At 39.3% G+C, this 18,966-nt stretch overlaps 1 protein-coding gene across 4 annotated transcripts in view; it reads left to right on the forward strand.

Moving 5' to 3' along the window:
* Positions 1–18,723, forward strand: part of GRIN2A (glutamate ionotropic receptor NMDA type subunit 2A) — a 160,399-nt gene extending 141,676 nt beyond the window's left edge. For 2 of the 4 annotated variants that reach the window (XM_039732353.1, XM_039732356.1), the window contains 2 exons: positions 6,201–6,439; positions 8,020–18,723. In XM_039732353.1, coding sequence (XP_039588287.1) covers positions 6,201–6,439; positions 8,020–9,810 — 2,030 coding nt within the window. In that variant the 3' untranslated portion in view covers positions 9,811–18,723. The remainder of the gene's footprint in view (positions 1–6,200; positions 6,440–8,019) is intronic. The other 2 variants (XM_039732354.1, XM_039732355.1) reach the window with 2 other exon arrangements.
* Positions 18,724–18,966: the final 243 nt, after the last annotated feature.

The following is an 18,966-nucleotide window of genomic DNA, read 5'->3' on the forward strand; positions in this document are numbered from 1 at the left end:
GCAAGGAGCCTTTAGCTATGAGGGATGCAGCAGAACAGAGGGATAAAACACTGATAGCAGCAGAACTGGTTGGATACCAGGAATGGAAAAAGCTGGGCCAAGAGAGCAGTTTTGGGGAGGAATGTTGAATTCCAGTCAGCTGGCCAGGTTATGCATCTACTTATCTGAGGTATTTGTAATGTATTGCACTACCTGCAGATTGAGAGCTCAGTTCAAAAGACAGTGTGGGAAGAGATCTCCAGGAAGAGGGCAGATGGTACAGCTGTATTAAGCCCTTAACCCTTGAAACTGAAAACTTTAAAGCAACTAGAGACTCAGAGAAATAAAGAAGAAAACTGGTTCTCGTCTGAGTTTCCACAGAGCCTGTTATCCCTTTCTAATAACTTTCAGTTCTAGTTAATCTTCATGTGCTTTTAGGGCATCTTAGTACACTAAGAATTGTTTTCCTGGGTGGATAATTGCTTCCCAGTCCTTACGGGTAATAGGTAACTGTGGAAATGAGATTTGCCCCCTTACATCTGGAAGGGGAAAGCTCTCTGCTATTTTGTTCATATTTTAGCATAAGCCTTCCAAATCAGTGTCTAGATTATAAGGAAGTGTAGCAGTGTGACTCACACGGGCTGATAAAGCCCAAGAAGGAAATACGTATGTGATTATAAGGACATATTTTCAGTGTGTGCTGCTCAGGCAGAATACACCCACAATCACAGTGATTTTCTGTTTATATATTTAGTGTCCTCCTTAAGCAGTGGGTGGAACAAATGTGACTGAAGAGTGTGAGTGTATAAGTGGAGGGCGTTTGTGTAGCTGAACAAGAGTTAGAGGGATTGTAATATTGAAAGTCGTGCTTAGCAGTTCTGTTAATTCATCCTTAACTAATGGGGACATGCAGAGTGAAGTCATTAGCTCACAGTAAGTTTATTGCTGTCAGTCATCTGTGTTCCTCTTGCTATTTTTACAGGGGGAAATAACTCAGAAAATAAGACTGAGAGAGATTGTTTTGGGGGATCCAGGCTGAATTTGAAAAGTTGCTGTGCTTTTATATAATCTCTTCTCTGAAACATTCTGTATGGATCATATAACTGGGTCAAATTGGAATTGATGAGCTTATTGAACCAAATGCACATCAACTCATTTGATTGCTGACCCCGCTATTCAGGGGGAAACACCCTTTTATTTTAGAGTCCCCAAGTGGTGGGCTGCTAGCCTCCTCCTGTGTCATTTAGGGGGAGTTCTACCACAGTAAATATGAAGCAGTCTGTCCCTAAATTTGAAGATTACCTTTTGTTCAGCCTGAATAAGCAGGTGATTCTGTTAGTGCTGCCAGGGTCCTTGAAGATGGTGCCCTACATCTGACCAGTGTGAGTGTATATATTTAACCCTCGTGTTCATCATCTCTACTGGGTGCATGCCAGTTTGCTGTGCTGACTGCTCTGGCTGAACCTCAGGGTAGGGCATTGCACGAGAGCCCCCAGCCCTGACACTGTCACCAGCAGCCAGCTCCTTTGGCACCTTCTGCTGTGACACATGCGCCGAGCTCTCCTGCGGCGACCTGCTCCTGGCCCCTGCCTTATGCAAGTCCCAGGGAAGTGCTGACACCAGAGGTCTGCTGTACTTAACCAGCAAGGCAGCAAGGGTGCTGGGCTGCAGCTCTGCTTTCCCCACTGGGATAGGGCATCCTTTCCTCCTGCAGGATGTGCAGGCTGCACAGAGCAGGGATGGCTGCCATGCCTGACACAACACAATGTACGGGAGAATTAATTTTTCCAGACAGCTCTCATTGATGCAAAGCAATGTTTTTTGGAGTCAGGGGTGGGTGACTGCCCGTTCAGCTGCAGTTGCTGATACAGCTGCTGAAGGGCCTGGCAGTTTGGTGCAGGTGTACCAGCACTGAGGGTTCCAGTGCTCAGGTGGTTCCAAGTGCCTGTGTGCCACAGAAACAAAAGGAACTTGGGGAGACCCCCCTAAAAGAGTCCCAGGGAACTGGCACATCTCAAGAGCCAGTGACACAGGTTGCAAAAGCACAGTGTGGGTGTGTCAGCTGGGCACCAGGGAGAGGTAGCAGCACAGCCTGCTAAGGGCCCTGATGAGGAAAAGCCTGCAAAAGCACATTGTGGGTGTGTCAACTGGGCACCAGGGACAGGTAGCACAGCCTGCTAAGGGCCCTGATGAGGAAAAGCATGTAATTCTACCCTTTCGACTGTATGGTTTCTGTGTCTGGATAATGAAATTTTTATTGTGACAAAATTGTTTAGAGGACACAGTAGACAGTTTATCAGTGCTTCCCAGGATGATAACGTGTGAAATAGGCCAGAGGAGTTTATGTAGAGAGGAAGGCCCTTGTGGGATATGCAGGCCAAATGGGCAACTGCACGTTTCTGTGCAAACAACCCCAGCAGAGAGCTCCATAGCCACAGGACAAACCCAGGAGGAGACAAAGGGATGGGAGCACAGTTTGCACTACAACCCGAACCCCTTGTAAATAGTGCTGGATTACCAGTGAGAGAGCTGGAATGTTGCAATTTATTGGAGTGTGTTCTGAATGAATACTGCGGACACTCAACATTGCTTGAACCATGGATTTTTAAAGCACTTGCTTGTGCTAATTCTTGCATTATAAATGAAGCAGATCTTTTACTATATAGTGCTATAGAATTTTTAAAATATCTCTTAGTGTAGGAATCATGTAGTCATTTGTGAGTTTTTCAGGTTAAATAGATTATGAATATGTTAAACAGAAAATAAACACTGTATTTCTTCTGTCAAATACACAGCAACACTGCATTTTCTGGTCTTTGCTAGTGTCATGATGTACTTTGCTGCTGAGATCTGCAGCTGTTCATTTACACGTTAATCTAGTCCACACATGAATGAAGGTAGGAAATGATTGTGGCATTACTTTCCTTTAGTAAGTGCCTGAAGTGAAAACAAAAACCCTTAAAATGAGTCTGATTAATATTTATGAGTAACCTGAGACCCCCCCATTAGATGCAGGCTTGAACTCCATTAACACTCAGTTCAGTGAGGCCTGGCATTTATGGATATTGAGGTTGCTGACTTAGATTTCCAAGGTCTGTTTTATAGAATAATTGGAGCTCCCAATTGCTAATGAGTATTATGCACACACAGGGATGACTGAATTCTCCAGTGCCTGGTAATCACAAATTGCTGGCCTTTCAATTGCCAAGTGTAATATATTGCTATAGGTGTCATCACCCTACACATTCAGCTCACAAGTCAGACCATCCAAAAGGATTTGAAAGATGACATTCCTCCAAATGGACTTTGTTCTTTTAAATTAATTTATTTTCTGAACCAAATTATAACTAGCCTCATAGTTCAATGTTTTGAATTCAAACTCCAGGCCAAATTTTGATGTGATAGATTTCAATAAGGAATGAACTGACACCACAGATAAAAAAGTTTTTCATGCCTGAGGATTTTGTAATAAAAATGTTATGGTTTCTGTGAATATCTGGTTTAAAGTGTAATGGGCAGGAAATGCAATAAGAAGACTGGGCATTTTGACCAGTTTTATAGGGTCAGCTATGCTGAAGTGTTATTACAGTTAAATTATTACCAATTTTGTCAGTGTTTCTGTGTGCACATACACACACACACACAAATATATATAAATATTTATGCACATGTGTAAAAATATATACTGGAAATGGCAACTGCTTTATATGGAGAGACCAGAATTATCAGCCTAATATGTCCATTCCCACATAGCCTCATTCCATAGATATGACAACCCAATGATTAACAGTGCTTTGCTATCTATAAAAATGTGGATTCCTTTTGAGCATTAATTAACAGTGACTGCTGTCATTGTCAGATATTATGGAAGGGATATTGCAATAGCAGGATCTGCAAGGCTCTGGGATGCTTTGTTCTTCTTTACTTGCAGGGCACTGTCATTTATCTTGACTCAAAGCAAGCTTAGTTCATTTCTGTTGGGATGTTTTTGGAAAGGTTGCTGGATTATCAATAGTTACTTTAGATGTACATGCCAAAGGGAAAGGAACACAGAGGAAACAGTAATAAAATAGAGGTTTAAATTCCTTCGTGAATTTTGTTATGAACAGTGAAAGGGCACAGCAGTCAAATCAAATTGATGCCTGACAATCATGGGAGATGTGAGTTTTCCTGTGGGAAGTAATGAGATCTGATTGGCAGAGCTTCAGCTAATGCACAGACCAGAAATATTGCTCACTCTTTGGACTTGAGTTCTTTTCTCTTCTATAGCCTCTGTGAGTTTTATTCATAGACCTTGGGGAGGACTTGAAAGAGAGACGAGGGAAACAGTCCACTGAGGTTTAGCAGAACAAAAGAAATCCAAATGTTCTAAGATATGGAAATGCAATAACGAACCCCAATTATCTATGTGTGCAATATCTATACTGTTACAATTAATAATTTATTGTCCCAATGTCCTGGATTAGAAGATTTTTTAAAGATTCATTAGGATTGACTTTCTTCTTTGGGATGCTCTTAGGTATTTTGAAGATTGAGCACTGTAATTTGGGAGAAGACACATTGCCTTTTGCAGATGTAGAGGTTCATTCGTGCTTCAAGTACAAAATTAAATTCGGAATTAGCTAGAGACGGAATAATCCCTCTTACAAATTTGTGAAATGCCTTTGCTAAAGTGCATCAGAACTTGTCCTTTCTACTTCAGGTTTTCATTCACATTCTCTGAGAAGCAATTTCTCCATCACAGTTTTGTGTTCCATTTCCAATTGGAACTCACATCCAAATTATCTGTGGGCTGCAGCTTTCCTGGTGCCCTGGCTCTCTATCCTGCAAAATGCTTTTTCACAGCAGGTCATTGATCTTCTAGTCTAACTTGAAGGTAGCTGAAATGTCAATATAGCTTCTAGCCATTTTTTACCTGTTCTTTTTTTCCAGTGATGTATGAATTATAATAATATTGAAAATGTATTCCCTAATCACTGGCTAAGGATTAGGGATTTGTACCATGGAATTCTTCCCCCATATTGAAGCCATATCTTAAATTGGAAAACACACCAAGAAAGCTAATACTGTCCTTTTAATAGTGGCCTTTTTGTCCCTCTACATTGCCTGCTGTTTTTTCTATAAACAATTAAGTTTATAACATTAAAAATTATAACATAATTACTCAGCTGACTATATCCCAAGAGAATAAAAAGGTCTGAATGCCCATGCAGTGCTTCACTAAGAACAACACTAAATGTTTGAAAATTAGTCAATCATGCAAAATTAAAAAAAAAAAATGTTGGCAGGAACAATTGCAGTTTCTTGCCCACCTCTGTCCATGCTGGCAGTAGCAAGAACTGCTAGGTGACAGTGTCCTTCATCCGAGGCCAAATCTCATCAGTGAAATATGGATTCAAAGTTAAGAGTACCCAAGAGAGGGAGGGAGTGCATTTGCTTCCTTAGCTGTAAGTAAGTGAAGTGTTTTAATGGCAGTAGGGATGTGGCACAGCCAGACCAGAAAAGCTCAGTTTCGGGCACGTGATGAGGCTGTTGGTGTTTCTGTTGCTGCTCAGGAAACTGGAATGGCAGCAGCACAAGGGAATAGATACCAGAGATGAATGCAGAGACCAGATGTGTCAGGAGAGCTTCAGCCACAACACTGCGGCTTACTTGCAAAGAAGAAGTAAAGTTATAATGGATCAGAGGGGAAAGAACAAACCTCTCATGGTATATTCTAAAAGAATCACAAGAATTTGTGAAATTTATCTTGTGATGCTAAAGGGAAGGGCCAAAGGGAGGGGCTAGAGTGAATCAGGGAGGTACAAGTGCATAGGAGGGGAGAGGAGGGGGCATGACAGGGTCTGGTTGAGTGTCAGGATGCTTCTCTGGTGAGTTCTTCCTCTGATAACTACAGCCTGTCCCAGCTCTTCACTAACTCATTCCACTCTCTATAACAAGTCCTAATAGTTATAGCAGGCAGAAGAAAGTTCTATCTAAACCACAGATCCTGCTTTCTAGAGAATCCAACTTCCCACGTAATTTATGAAATCTGAGGACATCTGAAACTAGGGTGCTGTGAGTTGAAATCTGCTATATTTGCAACTCCTGGCTAGATAAGCCTGCAGTGCTCCACGAATGAAGCATTAAATGGTGCTGTATTTTTAAACTTGTGAAGATTTTCGAATTCTGTGAGCAGTGATTTTTGCATTTTAACTGGTTTGACTCCTTGCTCTCCCTAGGGGAAATGGAAGAGTTAGAAACCCTGTGGCTGACTGGTATTTGTCACAACGAGAAGAACGAAGTCATGAGCAGCCAGCTGGACATCGACAACATGGCAGGAGTGTTTTACATGCTCGCAGCAGCCATGGCACTCAGCTTAATAACCTTTGTCTGGGAGCACTTATTTTACTGGAAACTCAGATTCTGCTTCACTGGAGTCTGCTCAGATAGGCCGGGATTGCTGTTCTCAATCAGCAGGGTCAGTGCTACTTTCATTTTTCTCTTTTTGGCAACAGAAGGAATAACACTGCCTCCCTAAAATATTATCCTTCCTTTTATTCCCACCTGAACATTTAAGATCTCCAGGTCATAGCAGCAGTGTGGTGCTCTGGAACAGTCAATGGGTTAGGATGTACTTGCATTCCTTGGGAAGTCTTAATCCATTGGACATTTTAGGGTATGAATTATAATATGCCAGGATAATCAGTAGCTGAATGCTGAAAACAAACACAGTAAGGGGAAATTTTGATGAAGAAATGGTAGATGCAGGAAATGTATTAATTTACTCATTAAAAATCCAAACAAAATAAATACTAATTTGATAAGAGATATTAACTGTTGGCTTTGTGAATTTCTTAAGCAAGAGAATTTTAAGTTATAAAATTTTTTTGACCTTTTTTTTGATAAAAAAATTGAATAAACTGTATGAGAAAAGGTCAAAAAGGTATCATTTATGTCTGCTTAGACACTAAGGCAAGATTTAATGATAGCTTTACCAGACCCAAAGGGGATTTACATATGCAAGCAACTGATTCTTGTAAAAAAAAAAAAAAAGGAAATGTGGGCTTATTCTATTATTTTTGACAAAGTGGTTGGGTTTTTTCTTTATATATATTTAAAACAGATATAACTTTCATTAGGTAATTGATTTTTCTGGATTTTTTATATAGCTGAGGAGAACTGAAAATGATGCTAAAATGGCTAATTGCTCTAAAGTGTGCTGCAATTACCCTGTTGAGTAGATTGGAGCATTTTGGAACTGCATTAAAAATAGTCTGCACTACCTTGTTGGGGATTGTCTAGAAACCACATGCACCTTAACATCCACATTCATATTTGAACTTTATGTTTCTGGCCTTTTTCATATTAAATTCTCCTAAGAAATGCAGGGGGAAAGGAGTATTTATGTCAAAGCAAAAATGTCTGGGAATTGCTAGTTTGCAGGGTTGGAAATGTCAATTGGGCTCACAGGAGTGACCGAAGAGGTTGAAGTGAGAAAATGGGCTTCAGCCTTTTGCTCAAAATTAACTCAGATGAAGCTTTAGAAAGAGCTGGGTTTTCTTCAAAGATGCTGGGATAGGGATCAGAAAAGCTAAAATATGATGACTAGAAGCCTTCTTATTTCAGTACAAGTGAAGAGTACCTTAATCTCCAATAAAATAGTCCCACTACAGGCTTGTTTGGAGGGGAAACTTAATCACTGGTTTAAAATAAGAGAGTATCTATTACTGAAGGTTAGTTTCATTTTGTGAACCCTTAGGGAACCCTTTGGGGTATCTTCTAAGCTTGCATTCTGGTATAAGCTCGGGAGGCCAAGAAGGACCACTGGTTTGTGAAATACTGGCGGTTTATTTCCTTTGTAGTTCCAACTGTTACAGCAGAAAATATTCCTCCATTTCAATGCAAGGGAATGATAAAAAGTTAGAGATGTACTTTTAATCTTTCCAGTAATGAGATAAGAAATGTTTAATTTTTCTTTATTGCTAATTAAAACTAAAATGGAAGTCATAAAAAGTTATACCTAGTGATTTAATTTGTTTTATATTACTCGTATTACAGGGTATTTACAGTTGCATTCATGGAGTGCACATTGAAGAGAAGAAGAAGTCTCCTGACTTTTCTTTGACCAATTCACAAACCAACATGTTAAAACTGCTGCGAACAGCGAAAAACATGACCAATATCAATCCTTCAAGAATTGACTCCCCCAAAAGAACAGCTGATTTTATTCAGAGGGGTTCTTTGATTATGGACATGGTCATGGATAAGGGAAACTTGATATTTTCTGATAACAGATCCTTTCAGACAAAGGATAACTTTTTTGGTGACAACATAAGTGAACTGCAGACACTTCCCGGCAATCGACACAAGGACAATCTGAACAACTATGTTTTCCAAGGGCAGCATCCTCTCACACTGAATGAATCCAATCCAAATACAGTAGAGGTTGCAGTAACAACAGAAGCAAAAGTGAACTCCAGACCCAGGCAGCTTTGGAAGAAATCTGTTGAATCTTTACGCCAAGATTCTGTACGTCAGGGTCAAGGTTCCCAGAGAGAAAACGGGTCAGAGGAAAACAGGCAGCTTTCATTGAAAAGCCCAAGATACCTTCCTGAAGAGATTGTCCATTCAGATGTCTCAGAGACATCAAGCAGAGCTACTTGCCACATGGAAGCTGAAAACAACAACAAGCACCACAAAACCAAGGATAATTTTAAAAAAAGGACAGTAGCATCAAAATACCCAAAAGACTGTAGTGATGTGGAACTGACATATCTGAAAACCAAACAGGGCTCTCCACGGGATAAAATCTACACGATTGATGCTGACAAGGAGCCAGGATTCCGCTTGGACACACCTCAGTACATCGAAAACATTGTCCTTCCAGAACCTGTAGAGCTTCCTGATGTTTACCAAGATCACAACGACAACTACAGGAAGGCCGAACACGCTAACAGGACTCCATCACATAATGAAGACAGTCTTCCAAATAATGACCAGTATAAACTTTATGGAAAGCACTACACTCTCAAAGAAAAGAATACTACCCTAGGTGACATGAACGATAGGTACAGGCAGAATTCCACCCACTGCAGGAGCTGTCTCTCCAACATGCCCACCTATGCGGGGCACTACTCGACCAGATCTCCCTATAAATGCGATGCATGCTTGCGGATGGGGAACCTCTATGATATAGAGGAAGATCAGATGCTGCAGGATACAACGAACTTATCACTTCCTGAAGAAATATATGAGCGTACTTGGTCACAAAGTAGTGCTCTGCAATATCATAAAAAGAATAAACTGAGGATTAGCAGGCAACACTCTTTTGATAATATCGCTGATAAGTCCAGGGAAATTGATATTGGAAGACCTTCTCGTAGTATAAGCTTGAAAGAAAGAGAGAAATTTCTTCAAAGTAGTCCATATGCAAGCATGTTTAGTGTTCCCTCAAGCAAACTGTTGAGCAACAAGGCCTCACTTTTAACTCACGCTCTGGAGGACAGTAAGCGGAGCAAGTCCCTGTACGCTGTTCACTCGGATGATAACCCCTTCCTGCACTCCTATCGTGATGACCAGCATTTATCTCTTAGGCGAAGTCCAGCTGATCTTTATAAACACTCATTGCCAACAAGAGGAAGAAATGATAATTATTTAAGGTCATCCATACAGTCTACAGCATCATACTCTTCCAGGGATGGTCGGATCCATAATGACATGTACATTTCAGAGCATGTTTTGCCTTATGTTGCAAATAGGAATAGCTTGTACTCAACTCCAAGGGTTTTAAATTCCTGTAGCAATACACGTGTGTATAAGAAAAGGCCTAGCATTGAATCAGATGTTTAAATTTTCCATGAACACTTTATCTATAGGGAAAGAATAGTTGCCACCATCTTAGAGGGAGAATTTTTCCTTTAACAGTATCCTGCTCTGGTAAATGATATGTAAACCTCTCCCTTTCCCAATGTACTTTTGTACATGAATAGGTAAACTGGTATGCTCTGATCTATCCTTTTAAAATATGTCTTGTTAAAAAGGATAAAAAATAGCCATTTATGTGTGCTTTATATATAAATGGCAAGTTGTACTGAAATAGCCCCAATATATGTTGGCAACTATGCTGTTTTGTACCTAATTATTTTACTATTTTGGTTATTCTAATTTATGTTGCTAAGTATCATTCAATGTACTTTTGTCCTTAGAAATGTTTAATGATTTTCTAGTACTGGATAAGCAATATGGTATGCATGTAGTATGACACAGACAACAAGAAATAGGGATGCATTTGCACAGATTCAAAAGTAAAAGAGAACAGAAAGCTAAGACTTCCAAAAATATATTTTAGCTTCATAATAATTTTCAAAGCCAAATAATATTTTAAAAAAACCCCAAACCCCAGGACCTTAATAAATAAAGTACAGTGTGTTAGCACAAAATTAGGATGTTCCTTCTAGACTGACAGACAGTAGATGGGAAGGCAGTAACCCCAAACATGTGAACTGCTGTGTACCAAAAGGAAGCCCCATGGATATTGGTTAATGTTCATGTACAAATGCTTTTCTTATATTGCACATGCACTTACCATTACGAAGTAAGTTCATTGAAAAGTTTGCAGTAATCTTGTCAGAAATTTCACAGCTGCCTAATCCAGAGTATATATTTTTAGATATCACTATATGGCACTTACTATGGAGCTGTGGACTTTATTAGTAACCTTGAGGCCTAATGTGTACGTAAGTTTGCATTTGCCCCTTACTGGTGATTACTCAGGGCTGTATAGTATTTCTTTTATTCTTTCACTTCCCAAACCAAATCCCAACCCACTGTAGTTCTTTGTTCATAGTGTATTAATGACAACTAATTAATTGTATATTAATAGTACTAAAGCTGTTAATACAGTATCAAACACCGACAGCCATAAGTTCAGTGTGGTCAGTGAGGAGCGTGGTACCATTTATTTCCACACATAGAGAAGGATTAACACCTTTGGAAGGACTTCTTCCTTCCACAATATTGTGCATATTTGTTGAACATCAGACCATTTTTCTAACCTCTCCAATCAAGTCTGTTGTATAAAGTGAATATATGCACATATAACTAAGAAACAGTATCTTTATTATCACTTACTGATACACAAAGGTTTTCACATAAAGGGATGCATTGTTATATGACTTTACATTCTATAGATGTCAATCAGATTATTTCACAAATAAAATGTCTGCTACACACCCTCCAAACCCTCACTGGAATAAAAAAAACCCACTAGATTTTAACCATAAGGGAGCATGAAAGGGAAGAGAGGAAGCCTTTCAGGAGAAGAGTGTACAGCTGCAAATTTAATTTCAACTAAAGAAGTATATATAATTACTAATACATTTAACTACTGAAAGTGTTCCAGAGGTGGTGCTCTCCCATTTTCCTGCTACTCTGAGAATTGCTTTAGGATTTTTGTGTAGAGAAAAATTAGATTATTCAAGCGTTATTCCCTCCATGTCACTGAAGAACAGTGAGCAGGGAAACCATTACCACTGTGAATTGGAAAATGTGAATATTATCCTAACTTTTCTCTAAACTGAAACTCTTTTCAGCAGAATCGTGCCTGTCAGCTGTAATTGAAGCATCTGCATGCCAGAGGTGCAGTATGCAAGGTGTTTAATTTAGAGCAGCATACTGCAGAGCAGTGTTGCAAATGGGAGATAATATAAATGATGTGTAGGGATAGTCAAAATAAAGCTTCTTGAATTTTGTTTACAAATTTTTTTTTTAATTAAACAGATTTAAACTGACTTTGGCTATCAAAGTCTAGAATGAGTTATTGGTATTTGCAAATGTATTTGTACCTTCACCATGATGGTGAAGGATGATATTTTTTAAGGAATGAAATGTAACAAGATTTGGACTTCCAAGTCTCTTTCCAGCTTCCAAAAATCTCAGTATACTTTATTATAAGTATGATCAGAAAGCATATCTATGGGTATCTCTATGCTGTTCAGGTAAAAATATGTTTTGGGTACTCTTTATTCAACATTTGGTCATAATTATTTGCCCTGATTCACATGGGATGCTTTCTGATTCCTCACTGGAGGGAATTTTTATAAACAGAAGTTCCTTACCTGCCCTTAAAGGGATTTCTTAGGAAGAGTTGTGTGAGCTAAGCAGGGTTAGGATGTCAGTGGGATGAACACTACTTGTCATGAACCCAAACCTTTTCCCAAAGATACAGGTATGCTTTGCTCTTATGTCTGCAGGAAGGCAAATGCACTGAAGGCATAATGTTGTAATGACTATAATAAAAATATTTCAGCCAAATTTTAATATCCAGTCCAAATCATAGTATATTAATTAAAATCCAAAGTGTTTTGAATTATCTGTGTGTTTCAGCAGATATGATATTTGCTGATGTCATGCCAAATCCTGCCATGGAAGTTTCTGAGCATTTTACCCAGTAAATCATAAAACTCGGTGGTGGCTCTTGTCTTTCACATCATCATTAAGCTCTCAAGTATTTGTTGATCCCTCCAAGTCTTTTGTATCATCATCTCTATCTAACCAGGCACACATTATTCAGTATTTATATGAGTACTGTATGGGAAGCTGTGGGAAAGAAAAATTCCCATTTACATTTTCTCTCTTGAGATTCAGTTGTAAACATCCTCAACCCAGGTGGATTTATCTTTCTGTGAAATGTACAAGCAAATTAGCTACAACAAAATGTATTGCAGTGTTTGCTTTTTCTGATTTGAGCAGATTTCTGGTGACTGTAGAGATTTATTATTATTATCTGCAATATGCAATACAACCACCTGCCCTAAACCAAAATAACGAGACTGAGGGAAGACTTGATAATGTTGCACAGCAGTTGTTCACATGGAAATATAAGATGCTGCCTTAAAGAGGGAAAAAACCCCACCAGATACTGAAAGTAGGGGAAGTAAGAGTCTGCATGCTTTTGTTGTTTTGATCTTGGCATAAATCCGAGTCAATAAAGGGGGAAGGAGAGCTGAGGCAGGGCTGTGGGCAGTAGCAGGTGTGCTTGCAGATGTGCTCGTGTAAAGAAGAAGCAGCTGAGAAGTTGAAGAAAAAAATCTTCAACAGAGCCACAAGCCACAGCTTGTGAGGCTCAGCCTAGAGCGCGTGGAATTCTGAATTTTGCCTGAGCTTTGTTGATATATTTGCACTGACTTTCAATTAAACCGAGATCAAGACTTTCTGTATTTCCCTCTCTCTCACTCTAGCTGCTGCTATACTTGAAGAGGAGAAAAGAATCTTCCTGCATAAGTGGCCATCCTTTCTGTACCTTTCTGGATGGTGCTGGTGACTTGTTACATTTTCCTGATTACAGCTCTAGCAGTTTGTTGGTCATTCCTATCACCACGATTTCCTGTGACTCCAGCTGGAACTGAATCAGGCTGTAAATGATATGGGCCATTCTTGGTAGCATGTCCTGTAGTGTTACACTGCTCCTGGACGACACCTTTTGTGGAGGCAGGATATTGAATTGCTGAGGAATGCAGTAGGTACATGGAGGTAAAAACAGCTATGTAGACATACCTGCCTCTTGCTTTTTTTCCTCTTTTAAAGATATTGTAGAATTTCTTCATGTTTTTGTCTTTCCCTTTTCACCACAGTAAATTTTCCTTTTTTCTCTCAAATAGATTTTGTGTTCTGCTTGTGTTTCTTAGAACAGTGTAGCCACCCACTAATTTAAAAGCATGGAAATAAGATATTTTAATATATAAGATAAAATTAAGGAAAATTAAGAGATTTTGCATTTCTGGAAAATTTAATTTAATGTTTTTGCAGCTTTTGCTCAGAACTCATTACTCTACTATCTAAGAAGCTTGGTTAGGAGAAAGTGTGCTGTGGACAAACAGAAATGAAATCACCGCCAGCTCACCGTGTTTTGGCAGCATCTCATAAATACATGTCTCTTTATGGTCTTTCAGGAACACTTAAGAGGTGAAATAAGGCTCACAAGAGAAATCAGGTGTGTTATTTTGTTTTTTTTTCCTGATGAAAGCAAATCTTTTTATACAGTTTTAAAGGAAGCAGAGGCTAGAGCTGTGTGAGTAGCTTTGGGTTTCTGTGCTGGAAGGCTAAGCTCTTCCTGTTACCAGTGGGGGGAGAGAGAGAGAGAAAGCAAGAGAAAGTGAGCTCCCTGTGGATTGAGGTTCAGAGGACTGAAGGCTCTGGAGCAGTGATGTGAGGGATGTGTCCAGGAATATATTACCTCTCTCTGTTGACTTTTTAGAAAGTATAGGCTCCTAACTCAGATAGCTCAGTTAGGTGGGCTTAGAGCAGCAATGGTCTCTTTCTCCCCCGCCTCAAAAATCTGCCAGTGAGCAGCAGGTTCAGCCTTGGAGGTTCATGCAAATAGGGTTTTCTGCGGGGTTTGCAACACCCCCTGCATAGTTGGGGTAATCATTTGCTTTGTACCATGTGACTACTCAGCAGGGGAGAAAAGTGTCAGAATCTAATCCTTGTGTAATAAGTTGCTACTTTCATATTTCTGCAGTGTAGCATATGCACTTTAGAGATGAGGAAGATTTTGGTACTGTTCCCTCCCTTGTTGGGTTTATCAACATTGAACAGAAATTGTGTCACAAATCTAAGGGTCTGAGAATCTGCCTGGATTTAGGAAGAATTCAAGAGGTGAATTTTTTTTTGTTTTTGTTTTTTTTTTTGTTTGTTTTACACTGCATTTGAGATATTTGATATATAAAACCTAGTGAAAACAGAACTTTTATGAAAAAATCCTCTCCTACTTATTATAAAAGAGTAACTATCCTGTGGCTTGGCTAGATTGTATCAAGTGTTAATCATCACATCGTGTGCTTCTTTCAAGATGAGTGTCATACATTCCCTTGCTAACTTTCCCAGCTCTGGTCCTACCGTAGCTCAAAAGTGCTTTTAAAGTAGATACCTTTCCTGTGTAGGACAGTCTGGTTTGCAACATAAAAACAGTTTTCCAGGGATAGACTTAAATTATTTTCTCAGCAATGATTTTTTGGTTTTGTTAATCTAAACTTCCTTTCTATTGAGAGCTGAGCCTTCCAAACTTAGCAGTACTGAAGGAACTTCTGAAAGAACATAAAGGCCTTCCAAAGTGTGACTGACAATATGAGCCATTTCCCTGCCCAAACCCACCTGTACTGTCTTATTTAAATGTATTGGCAACATGTCAGCATTTGAGGGAGCTCAGTTTAATCACAGCTGTGTATTTCTTTGTGATGTGGGTGTAAGCACAGACAGGAACGTGGTGTGATGGAAGAAAGGCTCGATGTGCTCTGGCTGGAGTCACCTGTGAAGCTGTGGTTAAATGGGAGTGGCCTCATGACCGTGCTGTCTTTTCCATGTTTCTGGTCATGCAGAGTCTGTCTGATGTGCCCATGGTGTACTTGGTGTGAAGCTCCTGTCGAGTTCCTTGTGGAGTGTCCTTGTGGAGCTGCTCCCATGCTCGCCCCATTCCCGTGTCGCAGCGGTGTCTGTCAGAGGGGAGGTGGCTGCTTGTGCTCTCAAGGGGAGCTGCAATCCTGCCCTGCTTCTCCCTGCTCTGCTGGGGAGGGTTCCTGCACTCTCTGTAAATAAGCTCTTCATTTATTTCCCTCACTCAAGCTTTAACTTTTTTTTCCCCCCTGCTTCTCTCAACCTGTGTACAGAGTATGCTCTCTAAAAATATGCGCTCTTCCAAAGTCCTGTGGCTTTGGAAGCCAGGAATACAGGTGTGCATCACCCTGCAATGCAGTGAAATGCACTTGGTTTTCCTCGTGGGATCATCAGCTTTTTTGTTCCATACTGCAGAATGTATCTGCCATGGTTGAAACTGTTCTTTTAAAAAAAAAAATTTCTGCCATTCTAACAGCTGTAAGAATCCACTGCTGATTTTGTGATGATTTTGTCATATCTATATAATTTAAGAACCAGAAATAATATAAGTGAAAATGTTACCTCACTATTTACCAAGTTTTTGTTGTTTTGCGCATAAATGACAATTTTTAATCCTTTTGCTTAATTCTTTACCTGTATTGGAAACAAGGCTAAATTAGTAGAGAATATAGCCATGCTGTAACATTGTCATGCAATACCTTTATTAATAGATAACCACACTAAATATAGTATTACATATTTAAAAGAGAGATGGGTTCGACTCTCCAACTCTTAAAAAGTAGTGGTGATAAGCAGTTATACTACTAGATGTTTTGTCCTTTCCCTTTTGTATTAGTATTTGTTTTCACTAATATATTTCAAAAACTATATTTCTGTGCACGTTAGAAAACTGTGAAAATACATACCAATAAATATTGTGATACTTATTCAGTGCACTGTAAAGTTCCAAGTGAGATGATACTTTGCTTTTGGGAATTGATGAAAGTTTCCTCACTTCTCAGAAATGGTACTAAGCTTTAATGTGGGAAAATGGTAATATTTACAGTGACATGAAATTTTAATGGAGAATGTCTTGTTTTGCACTTCTGGTACTATTAGAAGAAATGATATGTTTTTCTCAGCAAATGCATTATGAGATTACATTTTTAAATTTGTTTTGTGCATTGCAGTACACAAGAATAACCGCTTTGAAGAGATTTGTGTTACTTCATTACTACAGCATTCTTTTGTCTGATAATTTTTTTTCCTGAGCCTGTTGAATAATGGTATTTAATGGCAAAAACTTTTTTGGGAATGTATTTTGGCTTCTGTCTCACACTGCAAACCCTGAACTTGGACTCTTAGTGATGCAGTTGAAGGCTCTGAGGAGGCTGCTCTGCCTTTCTGCGCTCCTGGGGACGGAGGCTTTCCTTGTTCCCAGCTGGGACAAGATTAGAGGAGTCCAGAACACTTTTGGAGGATGTGCTGTGCAACAATTCAAGTGTAAATGATCTTCAAAAGTGAAAATAAAAAGAAGTTGGAGGTTCACAGTTAGCCACACTAGTTGGAGGGGGGTGTTCTGTGGCAGAGGTCTGCAGTTTCTGGAGGAGATGATAATTTTTAACTAAAGTAATTTGAATTCTACTTAAGTTTCTGAAAGTAACTGAAAAAGCGGGAATTTCCTTTTTCTTTTAAAGCCAAAGTATTTACGTTTTCATATGAGGTTTCACAGGAAAATGGGCCAAAGAATACAATTAAATATGCAAATGGTTAATCCTATGGAAAAGGGTATCCTGTTATCTTGATGTGCACGAGCATATTAATGGTAATAGGAACAATGTGTGTAATTTTCCTGTATATTGCTATGTAGGTTGCACTATTTTGAATGACACAAGCCTGATATTTTAATTACCAAATACCATAAGATGCTTTTTATTAATAGTTGAAACTTGTTAACCTAAATATATATACAGTATACACAGGCGTGCGTGCATACATCTTCCAACCCAGTCATGAGTGAGTAATCTCCCAAAGCTGTGGGACACATTTCAGCAGTGCTTTATTTTAAGTGGTTTTCTCCTTTCCAAAACTCCCACATCTAGAAATCCTCTAGCAGCTTTTATTGTAGTGTTTGATACCAGGTACAGAAGGGGCTGAAGGACTGGTTTGGGTCAGGATTGCTCTGTGCTAGGACACATGGAAACCTTCAGAGTTGCTGTCCAAAAGAGCTGGAAATGATGCTTGCTGTAATAACCAAGCCATAGGAGAAGGATGGCTTTTCATGCTGGTTGAAAAGTCTTGGCCAGAGAAGCTTTGTTGGCCTGGTGACTGACCTTAAACTCAGACTGACCTTAAACTCAGACTGACCTTAAACTCTGTGTCAGCTCATGTGATCCACATCTGGTCATCTGTTGCTTAAGGCTGCTGAGGAAGGATCCTCTGGAACAAAATCCCCAGGGAAGAGGAGCTGGTGTGTGCACCAGTGTGTTCTCCCATGCAGCCTGGGCAGGCTCCAAACAGGTTTTCCATGCCAGGCAGGATTTGGCAGTGGTGGGTAAGGCACAATCATTTCTCTCCATGCACAGGCTTTTGTGCTTGCTAGTACTGGTGATGTGGAGATTTCCACTGAGGAATGAGTGTGATATTTGGCTTCTTTTCTAAATTTATACTGCTCTAACTAAAGCTTAAACAAATACCTTGGAATCATTTGTTGGAAGTAATTATTGAGCTGTTTTTGAAAGACAAAGTTGTATAATTATCAATTTTCCACCTTAACCAAGAAACAATAAATTCTGTAGGGTCAGATTTTGTCTACTGCAGGGGGATTTTTGGAGCAGAACTTAATTTCAAGAAAATTTTTGCTTAGCTTATTATTACTTTGTCTAGGTTTGGATTCCAAATGTGGACAAAACAACTTTTGACTTAAACAGGGGTGTTTGAGGGAGTGATGGGAGGGCAGATCCTGAGTACAGTTCGTGCTCAGATTTTAAAAAATCCCCATGTTTTAAAACCTCATGTTGCAAAAGTTTGGAAATTGCATCATGTGCAATTATGTGCACATAATTATGTGCAGCTAGGAAGGAAAGCAGTGCAATTCCAGTAAGAGCTGTTAGCACTTTATACTTGATATCAGGTATAATATTTGGGAATAGTCTTGCTCATTTCAGAACGTCCATTTTGCACCAATGAAGAAGAGCCTGCTCTCTCTGTCTTCACTCACTCCCACATGCACAGTGGATCTCGTGCCTTCCCTGCTAAAACCAGGAGGCACAAACAGAATTCATTAATGTGTTAGGCAAACTCCTACCTGATTCTTAACCCATTACTTCATATTATACAAAATTTGCATCCATACATGTCAGGGTCTCACAAGCACTTCACCTGTGCATTATTAACTGTGAGTTAATAATGTTTATTTTAATTCATCATATTCAAATTCACACTAAACCTTAAGGGCATTTTGTGCTTCCTTTCATCCTGTTTAAGGATATTTGTGGGCTTAGATGAAACACTAATATTTCTGTGCTGCTAAACAACACCCACTAGAAATATTTAAAAATCTCAAATTACACTTTGAAAAACATTTTTTTGCCTGTTTACTTGAATAATGTCAATTTAATGTGTTGTCTTGATCAG

Source organism: Passer montanus, unplaced genomic scaffold, assembly GCF_014805655.1.
Source record: "Passer montanus isolate IOZ18808 unplaced genomic scaffold, ASM1480565v1 scaffold8, whole genome shotgun sequence".
NCBI classification, from domain to species: domain Eukaryota; kingdom Metazoa; phylum Chordata; class Aves; order Passeriformes; family Passeridae; genus Passer; species Passer montanus.